Here is a 16,667-nt window from a genome sequence, read left to right as displayed (position 1 = left end):
TCAGAATTGGTTATACTGTCATCCATATTATTTCTACATCACTGCCCACGACCTACTGAGGATTCCTGCATTGTATATGAAATCTAGGTCTGCAATAAAATACACATGATATTACAACCAATGCTGACCTTTCCATCCCAGACTACATCTCTTTCAAGGGGCTCAGTTATTCTCATAGTATCAGACTAGATAATTTACATTTGTCTAAGAAATGCAGTATTATATTTCTGGTTGTAGTACATAGTACATAAAAGGCTTGTTAAAAATGGCAAAAAATATTGAAGATCGTATTACAAAAAATTAGGAGGCCAAATTGTCTTTCCCTGTAGCACAGATCAAATAAACTCATATCACACCCAACAGAAGTAATCAGTTTGAAATGTGGCAGTTCATTTGCAACTGCTGTCTGTTTTCACAATAAGCATATCCATTTTAAACATACAAACATGTGCTTAAACAATGGCTAGTTTTAATTGTAGCTGACAATACAGGAAACTATTTGGTCTGAAATCCAGAACCAACATAAAAAGAGCAATACTTGCTAGCTAATGTTATAACTTACAGATTTTTTTCTGGAGTGTTATTATGTATTACATGCAAATCTCCTAAAAATGATCTCACCAAGTCATCTATGATTTATTGTGTCCACATTGTCTGAGACTGTCATTCTGACATCTGTTTGGACTCTAGCGTTTGTTCATTTGACTCAAAAGTGCGTAGTATGAGTAAGACGCATTTACAAGCTGAAAGAGAAATGAAAGGTCATAAATAACAATGCAAAGAATTGAAGTTATTGTGTGATCAGAAAGGAAGGAAACAGCATTGCTGTGGTCATACCTTACAGGTTGAATTTACTTACTCATATATAAAATTTCTTTTCATTGTAGACACTTTATAATATAAATCCCTTTAACATTGGTAAATGTCTTGATTTTAATGGGACTATGTTAACAGACTAATATATGAATTTGTGGATTATTTGTATTTTCAGTTTCATTTAAATTTCAGTTTAACCTCCATATATATGATAAGATAAATTACTATATCATAGTATATCTTGAGATATTATGAAGAAAACTAGGAATGATCAGAATGCTCAGCTATAACGTGATTCAGTGAGCATAATGTTGAAGAAACAGTATTTTTCCTTTCTTTGATTAATTTCAAGGTCTTACACTCATGCAGTGTTATAAAGTAAACTTATAACTGTCACAGGTGAACAGTATGTTCTTATTTTCTTTTTCAACTTAATTTTTTGTATCATGATTACAATAATCTGAGTTAATTCTTTCTTAATTTATTGGTACAAGAATAGTATATTCATAATTTGATACTCACTTCCGTATAGTCCCACTTACATAACTTGTTTTTGTAGGTGATAATGTTAACTTCAAAATAAAAAACTAAATCCTAGATATTATATTTTGACTGTGCATATATGAGTAAATTAATAATGTCTCAGGAAGAATACGTAAGTACCTGATTTACTAAGATAGAAACAAAATAAACAATATTAAAAATATCTGTGCATTTTATAATGTCATAAGTATGCATTCACAAACTACCTATTCTCACTTAAAAGGGTAAGCTGTGGGTACTGTAGATAAAAATTTTCCATTGAAAAGTTGTTAACATGAAATTTCAAATATTTTCACTTAGATGAGAAAGCATCTATGCCTTTTATTCGAGCTTAGTTTTATTCATTCTCGAACTACAGATATTTCTTCCTTATAAGTGACGTGAAAGCTGATGGCGTTAATGCAGGGTAAATGCATTAAGGTCACCCTCATATCAGTAGCGACGAGTAACTGTGTTATCAAAGAGGTTTTCAATCACTGTCTTCCTGACAGGCCATCCGTTACTCGCTCTACAATGGTCAACGTAACTCGTAATTCCGTGAAAGTAGGGATGGCGTAGACAAACTGCTAGGACGACGATCGGAAACGGCAGCGAATGGTGCTACATTAACGGCTGTTATGGCATCAGGTAGCCCCGCTGTTTAGGGTTACCATCTCTGATTAGTAATAAAAGCGTTCTCCATCCCGCATTCGAAACCCGACACTGCTTAAACTTTGATTCATAGTCAGCATTGGCGGCCGACGACTTCCGCTATAAGATGTTGTCCTTATTCAGTCAACGGTCTTCTCAAACATGGCTGAGGAGCGGGCAGCGCTTCAGGACAATCTCTTGTCCTAGGGGTGGGAAACTGTCCGTAAAGTTTGAAGAAACAGCAATGATCAACGTCAGAAAGATGGAGAAGGCAATGCAAACTACTACGTTAATGACATAATATGTATCCACAGGTCATGTGGCCTGTAATTGAGTAGTTCCCCATTCGGATGTTCGGGAGGGGACTGTCAAAGAGTAGAAGACCATGAGAAACATTGAATAACAAGCGAACGGCTAACATTATACTAGTCGGGGTGAGGAATGTCAGAAGCCTGAACGGGGCAGGGAAGCTAGAAAATGTAAAAAGGATTTACAAAGGCTCAATATACGTATAGAAGGGTTCTGTGAAGTGAAATGTTAACAAGAAAGGGATTTCTGGTTAGATAAGTATAGGGTTAATATCAACAGCAGCAGAAAATGGTATAACGGGAACAGGGTTTGTTATGAATAGGAAGGTAGGACGCACAGTGAGTAACTGTGAACATTTTAGCGAGAGAGTAGTTCTCATCAGAATCGGCAGCAAACCAACACCAGCAGCAATTGCTCAGGTACACGTTTCCACATCGCAAGCTGAAGATAAAGATGTAGAAAAGTATATGAGGGTACTGAAAAATTTATCAGTATGCAAAGGGAGCCGAAAACCTAATACTCTTGGAGGACTGGAATGCAGCTCTAGGTGAAGTAGTAGAAGAAAAGTTCACAGCAAAATATGGGCTTGGGACAAGGAATGAGAGAGTAAAAAGGCTAACTGCGTTCTGTAATAAATTTCAGCTAATAATGGCAAATACTTTGTTGAAGAATCACAAGAAGAGAAGGTATACTTAGAAAAGACGGTATGATACGTGAACATTTCAATTAGATTACATCACAGTCAGACAGAGATTCCGAAATCAGATTCTGGTTTTAAGTCGTACCCGGGAGTAGATGTAGTGTCAGATCACGACGTAGTAGTGATGAAGAGTAAGCAGACGTTTAAGAGATTAGTCAGGAAGAATCAATATGGGATATGGAAGTACTAATGGATGACGAGATACGGTTGACGTTCTTTAAGGCTGTAAATACAGCAATAAAGAATAGTCTAGGAAGCAGTACAGTTGAAAAGGGATTGACATATCTAAAAAGGGCAAACACAGAAGTTGGAATCGAAATCATAGGTAAACAGAAGGTAACTGCGAAGAAGCCGTGGGTAACCGAAGAAATACTTCAGTCGATGAAAAAAGGACGTACAAAAGTGTTCAGAGGAATTCAGGGATACAGAAATAAAAATTAAAACCAAGGATGGAAATACTAATAGTTCAAATGGAATTCCATTGTTAAATGCAGAGGAGAGAGTGGACAGGTGGAAAAGCATACTGAAGACCCCAAAGTGAAGGAATATTTCTCTTATATGGTAGAAGAAGAAACAGGAGTCGATTTAGAAGAGATAGGAGATCGAGTATTAGAATTCAAGGGACGTTTGGAAGACTTAAGATGAAATAAGGCAGAAGGGATAGATAACATTTCATCAGAATTTCTATAATGGATGGTCAAGTGACAACAAACCGACTATTCACGTAGGTGTGAAAAATGTATATCATCTGACTTTCGGAAAATTAACATCCCTACAATTACGAAGACTACAAGCCCCGACAAGTGTGAGAGTTATCACATAATCAGTTTAACAGCTCATTTATGAAAGTTTCTTACGAGAATAATATACAGATGAATGGAAAAGAATATTGAGGTTGTGTTAGACACGATCAGTTTGGCTTTAGGAAAGGTAAAGGCACAAGATAGGCAATTCTGACATTGCGATTGATAATGGAAGTGAAACTAAAGAAAAATCATGACACGTTCAAAGGGTATGTCGACCTGCAAAAAGTATTCGACAATGTAAAATAGTGCAAGACGTTAGAAATTCTGAGCAAAATATGGGAAGCTATAGGGAGAGACAGGCAGTATACGACATGTAAGAGAGGCAACACAGACTAATAAGTGCTCGGATTAAAAAGGGTGTAAGATATTGATTTAGTCTTTCGCCCTTACTGTTCAATCTGTACATGGAAGAAGCAATGACCGAAATAAAAGAAAGTTTGGGGAGCGCAATTAAAATTCAAGGTGAAAGGATATCACTTAAACGATTCACTGATGACATGGCTTTGCTGAGTGAAAGTGAAGAAGAATTACATGTTCTTCTACGTGGAATGAACAGTCTAATGAGTGACCGCAATGATTCCAAGATTTAAATTAATTAGACTTATGTCTGTGATGGTATGTGAAGGCAATTGTGTATGCAGTGAAATGGAATGCTTGCTAATGGACCTCCAGTCAAAAGCAGTTACTTTGGCATTGATTATCACTCCATTGAACTACTCAGGTTCTCCAAGAGCCCCCTGCTTTTAGCTCACAAACAGCACGATCACCACAATATCCTCTATTCACAACACAGCAGAGCAAGAGAAAAAGAGGGAAACGTTTCGTGTCAAGAGATCTTTTAAGAGGAAACCATTTACTCTGAAGCAGGAAGCTCCTTAAAACATTACAAAGCACAGAACACTTTGCCTACATACAACTGTGCATAGCATCATTTCATAGAGAAAGGAATATTTAAATTTGCCATGATGATTTATAAGTTATTTCATGGCTTTGTTATGTGTCACGATCCGGTGCCTCTCAGAACTTCCAGTTACTATCAGGAAGATACAGTCAAGAGGAGCTATGTTGGCGACTTATGTAAGGCATGAGTCGAGCTGCGAAGCAGCGTTGCAATCTCTAACACCAAGGGATGACGTTACACTAGCTGCTGGAATGATCTGCTGACGGTGATGCTACATTCAGTGTAATAGAACATGGAGAGTATGGTAGATTTTCCGTAGTTCTTGTAATTAACTTCACAATATCTTTTCAGCAACTTCGTTGTTTTCATAGAGTGCTCACATAGGTTTCTGTCGAGTGCCTGGTTCCAATGGCATCTCCCTGGGAATCATAAGGTGCTCCTAGTTGTAGCTTTGGTTCAGTGGGGCGTAACTATTAATCGTACTACATCTTTTTCTATCGGTACCTATAGTGCTGTACAATATTAGTTACAGCATCTTTCATCACATTATGTCCAAAAAGAGCGCCTCCTCCCTTTAAAGAAGCTACACATCTCCTACGTGTCTCTCTATCGCCCAGAAAAATGAGGGCCCATTCTTGCAGAGAAGAGGTTACCGCACAGGATATCTGGGTTTTCACCTGAGAAACTGGCTGCTGTATTTCCCTGCCCACGCGTCTGGAAGTTCCGTGATGGCTATTTATTCCTTTCTGTTCGTAATACGCCGCAGGGTTGGCCATGTAGGCGTTCAGTGCATCCTTGCTTACTCTCTCCTCTGGTCCATAATTCGAAGCCGATAGTAGCCTAGGATATTAAATGCATGGAAATAGAATAAATGTGTCTTATCAAATAGTGTTTATTGAATGTGAATAAATCTACCTTACATTAGGTTGTGAAATGATTCATTCAGTAATCAATGTCGAATGAAGTGGAATGGAGTGTGGAACCCACCTCACTGCTACGCCAAAACCCCTTTAACTTCCTGGACAACACGTCAAGCGTTCCTGTACCCTTTATGTGTTAAACTATGTGATCAAAAGCATCCGGGTCCCTGGCTGAAAATGACTTACAGGTTCGTGGCGGCCTTCATCGGTAATGCTGGAATTCAATATGGTATTGGCCCACCCTTACGCTTGATGACAGCTTCCACTCTCGCAGGCTACGTTCAGTCAGGTGCTGGAAGGTTTCTTGTGGAATGGCAGCCCATTCTTCACGGAGTGCTGCAATGAGGAGAGGTATCGATTTCGATCGGTGAGGCCTGGCACGAAGTCGGGGTTCCAAAACATCCCAAAGTTGTTGTGTATGATTCAGGTCAGGGCTCTGTTCAGGCCAGTTCATTACACGGATGTTATTGTCGTGCAACCACTCCGCCACAGGCCGTGCATTATGAAGAGGAGCTTGTATGTGTTGAAAGATGCAATCACCATCCCCGAACTGCTCATCAACAATGGGAAGCAAGAAGGTGCTTCAAACATCAATGTAGGAGTGTACTGTGATAGTGCCACGCAAAAAAGCAAGGGGAGCAAACCCTCTCCATGAAAAACACGACCACACCGTAACACCAACACCTCCGAATCTTACTGTTGGCACTATACACTCTGACAGATGACGTCCACCGGGCATTCGCCATACTCGCACCGTGCCATCGAATCGCCACATTGTGTATTGTGATTCGTCACTTCACAAACCGTTTTTCCACTGTTCAGTCGTCCAATATTTACGCCCCTTACACCGAGAGAGGCGTCGTTTGGCATTTCCCTGCGTGATGTGTGATTTATGAACAGCCGTTCGACCATGAAATCCAAGTTTTGTCACCTCCCGCCTAACTATCATTGTACTTGTACTTGCAGTGGGTCCTGATGCAGTTTGAATTTCTTGTGTGATGTCTGGATAGATGTCTGCATCTTACACATTACGAACCTCTTCAACTGTCGGTGGTCTCTGTCAGTCAACAGACTAGGCGGCCTGTACGCTTTTGTGCTGTACGTGTTCCTTCATGTTTCCACTTCATTATCACATCGGAAACAGTAGACCTAGGGATGTTTAGGAGCGTGAAAATCTCGCTTACAGATTTATGGCACAAGTGACACCCAATCACCTGACCGCGTTCGATGTCCGTGAGGTCCGCGGACCGCCCCATTCTGCTCTCTCGCGATGTCTAATTACTACTGAGGTTGCTGATATGGATTACCTAGCAGTAGTTGGTGGCACAATGCACCTAATATGAAAAACGTATGTTTTGCAGGTGTCCGCATGCTTTTGATCACAGAGTGTATCACAGGACTGGCCTCAGTAGAAATTGCGATGTAACTGGCGAATAATTAAAGCTACGCTCAATTGAGAAACAACATTTTTCTCATGTGATGTTGTTCCTGTTGACCTCAGTCCTGAGACTGGGTTGATGCTGCTCTCCATGCTACTCTATCCTGTGCAAGCTTCTTCGTCTCACAGTATTTACTGCAACCTACATCCTTCTGATACTGATTTGTCTATTCATCTCTTGGTCTCCCTCTACGGTTTTTACCCCCCACGCTGCCCTCCAATCCTAAATTTGTGATCCCTTGATGCCTCAGAACATGTCCTACCAACCGGTCCCTTCTTCTTGTCAAATTGTGCCACAAACTCCTCTTCTCCCCAATTCTATTCAATACCTCCTCATTAGTGATGTGATATACCCATCTAAACTTCAGCATTCTTCGGTAGCATCACATTTCGAAAGCTTCTATTCTCTTCTTGTCCTGCTATTTATCGTCCATGTTTCACTTCAATACATGGCTACACTCCATACAAAAACTTTCAGAAACGACTTCATGAAACTTAAATCTATACTCAATGTTAACAAATTTCTCCTCTTCAGAAACGCTTTCCTTGCCATTGCCAGTCTACATTTTATATCCTCTCTACTTCGACCATCATCAGTTATTTTCCTCCCCAAATAGCAAAACTCCTTTACTACTTTAAGTGTCTCATTTCCTAATCTAATTCCCTCAGCACCACTCGACTTAATTCGATTACATTCCATTATCCTCGTTTTGCTTTTGTTGAGTTTTTCTTTTGTTTCCTTTACTTCTTGCTCAATATACAGATTGAATAGCATCGATGAGAGGCTACAACCCTATCTAACTCCCTTCCCAACCACTGCCTCTCTTTCAAGCCCCTCAACTCTTGGAACTGCCATCTGGTTTCTGTACAAATTGTAAATAGCATTCCGCTCCCTGTATTTTACCCCTGCCACCTTTAGAAATTCAAAGAGAGTATACCAGTCAACATTGTCAAAAGCTTTCTCTAAGTCTACAAATGCTAGAAACATAGGTTTACCTTTCCTTAATCTTTCTTCTAAGATAAGTCGTAAGGTCAGATTTGGCTCACGTGTTCCAACATTTCTACGGAATCCAAACTGATCTTCCCCGAGGTCGGCTTCTACCAGTTTTTCCACTCGTCTGTAAGGAATTCGCGTTAGTATTTTGCAGCTGTGACTTATTAAACAGATAGTTCTATAATTTTCACGTCTGTCAACACCAGCATTCTTTGGGATTGGAATTATTATCTTCTTCTTGAAGCCTGAGGGTATTTCGCCTGTCTCATATATCTTGCTCACCAGATGGTAGAGTTTTTTCAGGACTGGCTCTCCCAAGGCCGTCAGTAATTGTAATGGAATGTTGTCTACTCCAGGGTCCTTGTTTCGATTCAGGGCTTTCAGTGCTCTGTCAATCTCTTCACGCAGTATCGTATCTCCCATTTCATCTTCATCTACATCGTCTTCCACTTCCACAATATTGTCCTCAAGTACACCGCCCTTGTATAGACCCTCTTTACACTCCTTCCACCTTTCTGCTTTCAATTCTTTGCTTAGGACTGGGTTTCCACCTGAGCTCTTGATATTCATGGAAGTGGTTCTCTTTTCTTCAAAGGTCTCTTTGATTTTCCTGTATGCAGTATCTGTCTAACCCCTAGTGAGATAAGCCTCTACATCCTTACATTTGTCCTCTAGCCATCCCTGCTTTGCCATTTTGCACTTCCTGTCGATCTCATTTTTGAGACGTTTGTACTCCATTTTGCCTGCTTCATTTACTGCAATTTTATATTTTCTCCTTTCATCAATTAAATTCAATATTTCTTCTGTTACCCAAAGATTTGTACTACCCCTCGTCTTTTTACCTACTTGATCCTCTGCTGCCTTCACTACTTCATCCCTCAGAGCAACCCACTCTTCTTCTACTGAATTTTTTCCCACATTCCTGTCAATTGTTCCCTTATGCTCTCCCTGAAACTCTGTACAACCTCTGGTTGTTTCAGTTTATCCAGGTCTCATCTCCTTAAATTTCCACCTTTTTGCAGTTTCTTCAGTTTTAATCTACAGTTCACAACCAATAGATTGTGGTCAGTGTCTACATCTGCCCATGGAAATGTCCTACAATTTAAAACCTGGTTCCTAAATCTCTGTCTTACCATTATACAATCTATCTGATGCTTTCTAGTATCTCCAGGATTCTTCCATGTGTACAACTTTCTTTTATGATTCTTGAACAAAGTATTAGCTGTGATTGAGTTATGCTCTGTGTAACATTCTACCAGACGGCTTCCTCTTTCATTTCTTACCCCCAATCCATATTCACCTACTATGTTTCCTTCTCACCTTTTCCTTCTCTCGAATTCCAGTCAAACATGGGTATTTAATTTTCGTCTCCCTTCACTACCTGAATAATTTCTGTTATCTCATCATACATTTCATCAATTTCTTCATCATCTGCAGAGCTAGTTGGCACATAAAGTAGTACTGCTGTAGGAGGCATGGACTTCGTGTGTATCTTGGCCACAATAAGGCGTTCACTATGCTGTTTGTAGTAACCTACCCGCACGCCTATTTTTTATTCATTATTAATCCTACTCCTGCATCACCCCTATTCGATTTTGTATTTATAACCCTGTATTCACCTGACCAACAGCCTTGTTCCTTCTGCCACCGAACTTCACTAATTCCCACCATACATAAATTTAACCTATCCATTTCCCTTTTTAAATTTCCTAACCTACCTGCCCGATTAAGGGATCTGACATTCCACGCTCCGATCCGTAGAATGGCAGTTTTCTTTCTCCTGATAACGACGTCCTCTTGAGCAGCCACCGCCCGGAGATCCGAATGGGGGACTATTTCTCCTCCGGAATATTTTACCCAAAAAAATGGCTCTGAGCACTATGGGACTCAACATCTTAGGTCATCAGTCCCCTAGAACTTAGAACTACTTAAACATAACTAACATATGGATATCACACACATCCATGCCCGAGGCAGGATTCGAACCTGCGACCGTAGCAGTCCCGCGGTTCCGGACTGCAGTGCCTAGAATCGCACGGCCACCACGGCCGGCGATATTTTACCCAAGAGGACGCCATCATCATTTAACCATATAGTAAAGCCGGATGCCCTCGGGAAAAATTATGACTGTAATTTCCCCTTGCATTCAGCTGTTCGCAGTACCAGCACAGCAAGGCCTTTTTGGTTAGTGTTACAAGACCAGATCAGTCAATCATCCAGACTGTTGCCCCTGCTACTACTGGTAAGGCTGCTCCCCCTCTTCAGGAACCACACGTTTGTCTGGCCTCTCAACAGATACCAGTCCGTTGTGGTTGCACCTACGGTACGGCCATCTGTATCGCTGAGGAACGCAAGCCTCCCCAGCAACGGCAAGGTCCATTGTTCAAGGGGCTAGTCTCATGTGATACAACAAATAATAAATGATATCTTCTGTTCACAATTTTCCGTGAAGTAGAGTTATTAGCGATGGTGCGCAAGAGAACTTTTGCGCTCTATGGAATTGTTTCATTGCATTACCATGAATAAAAGGATGTATTGGAGCTCTGTGAAAAACCACATAGCGTACAGACATGAAACTGACTGGGGATTGAGTACCCCATCTTGTCAATTGTAATCATGCAAGTATGACTGAAGAACAATAAATGGCTCAATTGGCCTACATGGCAAGATTATGTTAAAGTAGACGCTTACCTATGCTAATTTTTAAATATGAATAAACTGCGCTTCCTCACTTGTTATCAAGACTTGTCATCGAATATTTTTAGTCTATGTGAGCTTACAGAATCTGTCTTTGGTGACATTTCGTTTTCCTACTAGTTTTGATAAATTACGCCAATCATGAAGTGCCTAACTGGCGTATCCTGCACGTGATGAAACTATTTACCCGTTATCGGTACTTATTTTGATACCTGTAGACGTTTCTGGAAGAATAAGTTGAAAGGAATAGCTAAAATTATCATAAACTCAACAAAAATATTGTTAATCTGTAACATTATACTGATGATTGGTGGAGGTGTGTAGTGGTAAATTAACAACTTTGTAACAATAATTGCTGTCATCTTTGTGACCTATTATTAATTCTATAAACTAGATAAACGCATTTTTACATATATCAACTTCTCACCAACTAGCACAGAGTAAATTAATAGCCCCGAAAATTATAATTATAGATGTGCGAACCATATTTGACTAAAAAATTTTTTTTATTTTCTTCCATGAGGGCACGTCCACGTGAATAGGGTTGCAGCCTGAAAGCCTTCAGCGAACATGCAAGCCAGGAAAACGCACATAATGACAGGATGGCAGGACATGCAGTAAAAAACGAATTCCACTAGACTCTTGTGCCCAAAGGTATCAGATGGCTATAACTAGTGACCGTCTTACAAGTTCTGCAGTGTTGACTGTGTACATCCCAGGATACAAAAACTTCGCAGTTATGTTTATCGTGGCGTACCATGAAGAAATAATAGTTCCACTTTCTGCTGACAGGTGTAAATATGCCGCTGTAGGCAGTTTCCTTTTTTGATGTAAGTGTGCTGTATGTTGTTTGATGATATATGTTGATTTATTTCATCATATGACTGTTGATTAGAGACGCAATGGCTATTGAGAAGAAAGTCTATGCGTTGTTGATAAAGATGTTTTACCAAAATGGCAGCAATTGCAGCGCTGCATTGTGGAAACATCACAGACAGAAACAATTCCTAACAGGACACTTCTCTGTAAATAGGCTACAGAACATGCTTAATGAAATTTGAAGAAACAGGTGAATTAGTTTAGTAGAAGGATGAAGTTCGTTCTGCCGCATTTTGTTTGAGTAGGTTGTGTATATTCAGGGACAAGCATATACTCAGGGGCAAACCTACTGCTCTGTTAATTGATTTATGTCCCCCTGGGAGTTGATTTGTAACCCTTGAGGACAGTTCAGCCTTCTGAGAAACCCCAATGCCTCACCTTGTCCCTTTCCCTCCAGATCCCTGAGAGAAATCCCCAAACCTCCTCCACCTCGCCAATACCAGCGTACTTTTGATATGAAGTTAACTGACTACTTAATTAAACAGATCAATTAATTAACCGTTTTACCTCTGGGAAACCCCAGTCCTCCAATCACCACCCCCACTTCACTCCTCCTCTCCAATACCTGGAAACTGGTGGGAGAAAGATTCTACAGTGAAGAGGAAGGATTACAGGACACGAAATTCAAATAAGTATCAATGTCATATTGCTTCATTTTTTTTATTTAATCAGTATGTGGGGGATAAGTCACCGCCCTATTGGGAAATGACTCACTGCCAATATTTCCAATCTTATGACATCAGCTCACATTATATTGGCGAAGAGTTTTGCAGTTAGGTCAAAAACCTAATGTATGTGAGTGATTCTCCAACGTTGAAAATCTGTTTTAATATGAAGAAGGATCATCACAAGGCGACAGTGATCTGTTTGACTCCTGTAAATTGTTAAATAATTAATTTGATAGGGTAGCCCAACTGATGCATTTCCCACAATTTTTTTATCACAATTGCACGAGCTCTCCTTCTGTCCCCAGCATTAGCCAATAGAAACACAGTATTCCGAGTGTGGATGACAACCTCCTTCTGCATGTTTGGACATGTCAGTACACACACAAACGTGAAGTAACAACTTGAGAGAGAATGGAGATGGTTTCCCAGGTATCAAAGGACACGAACGTTTGCTGACAATGTGGCGGTGCAGAAGGTGCCCTCTATATGGGTGAATTGCAAATTGCCCAGTTTGCATTTGACAGTATTTGTGATCGTATAGGTTATGGGCAACGTTTGGAGGAGGGTGCTTCTGTTGTCAAACATCTCTAATTACAAAACTCCCAATACATTGCGTGTATTTTTGAAATGAAATTGATTGTTCTGCTTTCGTCTGTCTATACACATGGTGATGGGCTGTGTCACTGTTTATGTTGTGATCGTGAGTCAGTAGATCCCACCAACATTGCTAAGGGCACTGGGACTGCTAACTAGTTGTCCACACACCTGGGCATGAGGCTTCTGGACTCACTGGGAAGCATAACACAATGTCGCAACAGTCCCAGCTAAGTGCTATAAGAGAATTATTTTCCTAGGGCCGTGCATCTGCTCGTAGCTGTTAGCACATGCATGTTACCATCAACTGACACTTTGTTTGGGGACTGGGGTGATTCCAGTCTGGGCACCATACAGGACAGCCCTATGTGCAAGCCTCTCTGCTGACCTGCAGGCACAGGAGAATAGGGGATGGCCAGCACAGCTGTAGTTTTCCGGACACCTGCCTTGTGGTCGTTATGAAGATGCGATTTGAAGTTTCTTTTTATGGTTATAGGTTGTGGTGGTGGAGGAAGCTGCTTTTGTAGTCAGTCATCTGTGCATACAAGACCTCATATACATAACGAGTTTTCTTCCCACTAATCGCAACATTCTGCAAAGTCGTTTAACCTGTTGAGATATTTCCCACAAAATAAGCAACTGATCAATCAAAAATGACTTAATATATCCAGGGAAACAACAGGTTTGAGATCGATGAAGTAAGTATTACGACCATCAGCACCAGTATCCGCCAGTAGGATCTGACATAACGTCATAAGAGTGGAGGTCTTGCAAAGCGTTATTTGCAATTAAGGAGGAGCTTTGTCCCCTGCATGGTGATCAAATAAAGGATATGCAGCAATATATTACTGACACATTTTAATTCCCTGTCAGGAGTCCCTTCCTCTGCAGATGAGACTGAATATTTTTCCCACGAATTTCCATATGGTGGAGGGGAAGGAGTGAAATGGGGAATGGGAGAGCTGGGAAATTTCCCAGGGATGAGGTTAGTGTTAGGGATTTCCCTGAAGCGAATGAAGAGGAATGGAAGGAGGAGGGGAAGGAGGTCATCTTAGTATTTCTCAAATGTACCAGTCATTGCCGGGGTTCGTAAATCAACATCCAGGGGGTCATAAATCAATCAACAGAACAATTGATTCGCCTAAGAATGTATGCTATGTTAGCCTCCTTCAGAAACAAATTTCGCTAGGAGGAACTTTACCCTAATACATAGATTATGCAGCAGGGAAAAGGAGGTGATCCATTCCCATGACAGTTAATGATAAGTATGGTGTAGCTATAGCTGAACATGCAACACATGCCTCAAATTCTGTAGCCAGTGATAGAACTGTGTTACAGGAATTGTCATTTCCTGTTTAAGACATAAGAAAATTTATCGCACATTTTCCACTTCGTCCATACTAGATTCAGCACGTGCAAAAAAATGGTTCAAATGGCTCTGAGCACTATGGGACTCAACTGCTGAGGTCATTAGTCCCCTAGAACTTAGAACTAGTTAAACCTAACTAACCTAAGGACATCACAAACATCCATGCCCGAGGCAGGATTCGAACCTGCGACCGTAGCGGTCTTGCGGTTCCAGACTGCAGCGCCTTTAACCGCACGGCCACTTCGGCCGGCTCAGCACGTGCACCAATGAAACCCTAAGATAGGGTACAACACAGCGACTTTGCGTTTCGTCTTTTTTGTCAGACATGTAAATGGATGAAATGCGGCTGGGGAATGTTCTTTGGCTGGACAAGTCACATTTTGCTGTGCATGGTGCTGTAAATGCATGGAACTGTCGCATATGAGGCTCTGCTCCGCCATATATTGTGCATGAACATCCACTGCAATCAATTTATTTGAGTTTGTAGAGTGGTTTCACAAGCTCCTTTACTCTTATTCAGTTTTTCATATAGAAGATGACACCTTACGGATCTGTTGGGTGTACAGTGACATATGCAAGTTACATGGATCTCTTTGTTTAACATGCACTCTTTCAGCAACTGTGTCCTCACAATGTTTTCATGCACGACAGGGCGACTCTACATGTCGCTTTGGAGGTGAAAAGTTTTCTCCGTAAAACCTTCGGTAATGCTCCCATCATCTGCAGGCAACTGCAAGTTGTGTGACCTTTCAGATCGGCCGGCCTAAATCCATGTGACTTCTGATTAAGGGACATCCTAAAGATCGTTTCTATCAGCATGTATCACGGCTCTTCCTGATCTGAAGGACTGCTTAGAACGACGTATTGCATGTATTACATCGCATGTGCTGAGAGCATCTGCGACCATGCCGTGTTATGGATATACCATGTTGCTGAGTCAAATGGTTCAAATGGTTCTGGGCACCATGGGACTTAACATCTGTGGTCATCAGTCCCCTAGAACTTAGAACTACTTAAACCTAACTAACCTAAGGACATCACACACATCCATGCCCGAGGCAGGATTCGAACCTGCGACCGCAGCGGTCGCGCGGTTCCAGACTGTAGCCCCTAGAACCGCTCGGCCACTCCGGCCGGCTTGCTGAGTCAGGAGACCGTACTAAACACATGTTGGAACTTTTTATCATATCTTAATAAACTTGAGTGAACCAACGTTATCATGTGTTTGAACGTTCCTTCCCTTTTCCTGCATTCGCGCCACACTCTAACTGCTTACAGCGTTACAGCGCCGTGTTTTCAATTGGGTAGAGTTAAATTGGACTGTTATTTTTTCCAGAACATTCCGTAAGCGACCCGATTAATGAACGTACCTACGATGTTTCAGCTCTTGTGATGTTTACAGTACTCGGACGGCGAAAGTTTAGTTATAACCATCTGGTACAATCTCCAAACGAAAGGAAATTGAATAAGACAAAAAGTCAGATGTTAAACTCTCCACTAAGAAAATCCTACTGTATGACTGACTTCTCTAACATGATTGATCGAAACAGCTGAAAGAAACTGCATTTCCACGACTTACACTCTCACAGAGCTTAATCTGTAAACCTCTGTTAACGGTCGTAGTGCTAAGTGAAGTACTGATAATGATGAGTGCTCACTTCAGTTCTGTAACGTGTAAATTGTGTCCTTGTGATAGTTGTGAGAACTTTTTGTTGTTATAACAGTCTCATATTTATATGACATACATGGGTAGTTCACAAATTATCAGATGAATGCTTTTCAAATACTACACTTCTTTGAATTCTAATTCATTGTAATTTTTGCTAAAGCAATGTATTCAAGATATTGTTATCATTATTATTATTATTAATGTTACTAATTACTGTACTAAAATCTTCTGGAAATTATTGTTATTACCTATTATTAAAATCTTAGGCAGGTCTGGTGCTTAATGAGTGTTGGTGGTGGATAATTTTATTCTTGTTTGGACAGGGAAGTGGTAACTGACAGTGACACCCCAGCCCCTCCAGAGTCAAACCCCCGATCATTGTCTGCAATGTACATAGTAACAGCAGGCCATCAAGCCTACACACTTACTGTGAGAAACGCCTCCCTGTTGATCGGGTACAGGTATCCAGCCATCAGAACCAGTGGCTTCTGTGCGCGGCTGACGAGGATTCTCATGGCACGCTTGAAACGCTCACTCGCGTCCATCCATGAGCAGCTGTATGCTGCAGTTGACACAGCCTCCGCCTGTGGACATAAGTACCATTTTGTTTTATGTATTATTTGACGATGAGATGGTTCTGAATTGTGGTACGGTTAACTTCGCTTCAATGGCTGTAACTGTCTTTTTACACCCCACGCTAGTTTCAGGATTCTGATCGCTAGAGGAACTTTGGA

The 16,667-nt window shown here is 40.9% G+C and overlaps 1 protein-coding gene across 1 annotated transcript in view; it reads right to left on the bottom strand.

The window, feature by feature from the left end:
* Positions 1-334: 334 nt before the first annotated feature.
* Positions 335-16,667, bottom strand: part of LOC126419806 (odorant receptor Or2-like) — a 45,942-nt gene continuing 29,609 nt past the window's right edge. The window contains exons 4-5 of the mRNA XM_050086990.1: positions 16,362-16,517; positions 335-743 (exon numbers count right to left, since the gene is read on the bottom strand). Coding sequence (XP_049942947.1) covers positions 687-743; positions 16,362-16,517 — 213 coding nt within the window. The 3' untranslated portion in view covers positions 335-686. The remainder of the gene's footprint in view (positions 744-16,361; positions 16,518-16,667) is intronic.

The sequence above is a fragment of the Schistocerca serialis genome, chromosome 9, assembly GCF_023864345.2.
Source record: "Schistocerca serialis cubense isolate TAMUIC-IGC-003099 chromosome 9, iqSchSeri2.2, whole genome shotgun sequence".
NCBI lineage: Eukaryota > Metazoa > Arthropoda > Insecta > Orthoptera > Acrididae > Schistocerca > Schistocerca serialis.
The sequence above is the reverse complement of the archived record's forward strand: the minus strand, read 5'-3'. Positions and strand labels throughout refer to the sequence as shown.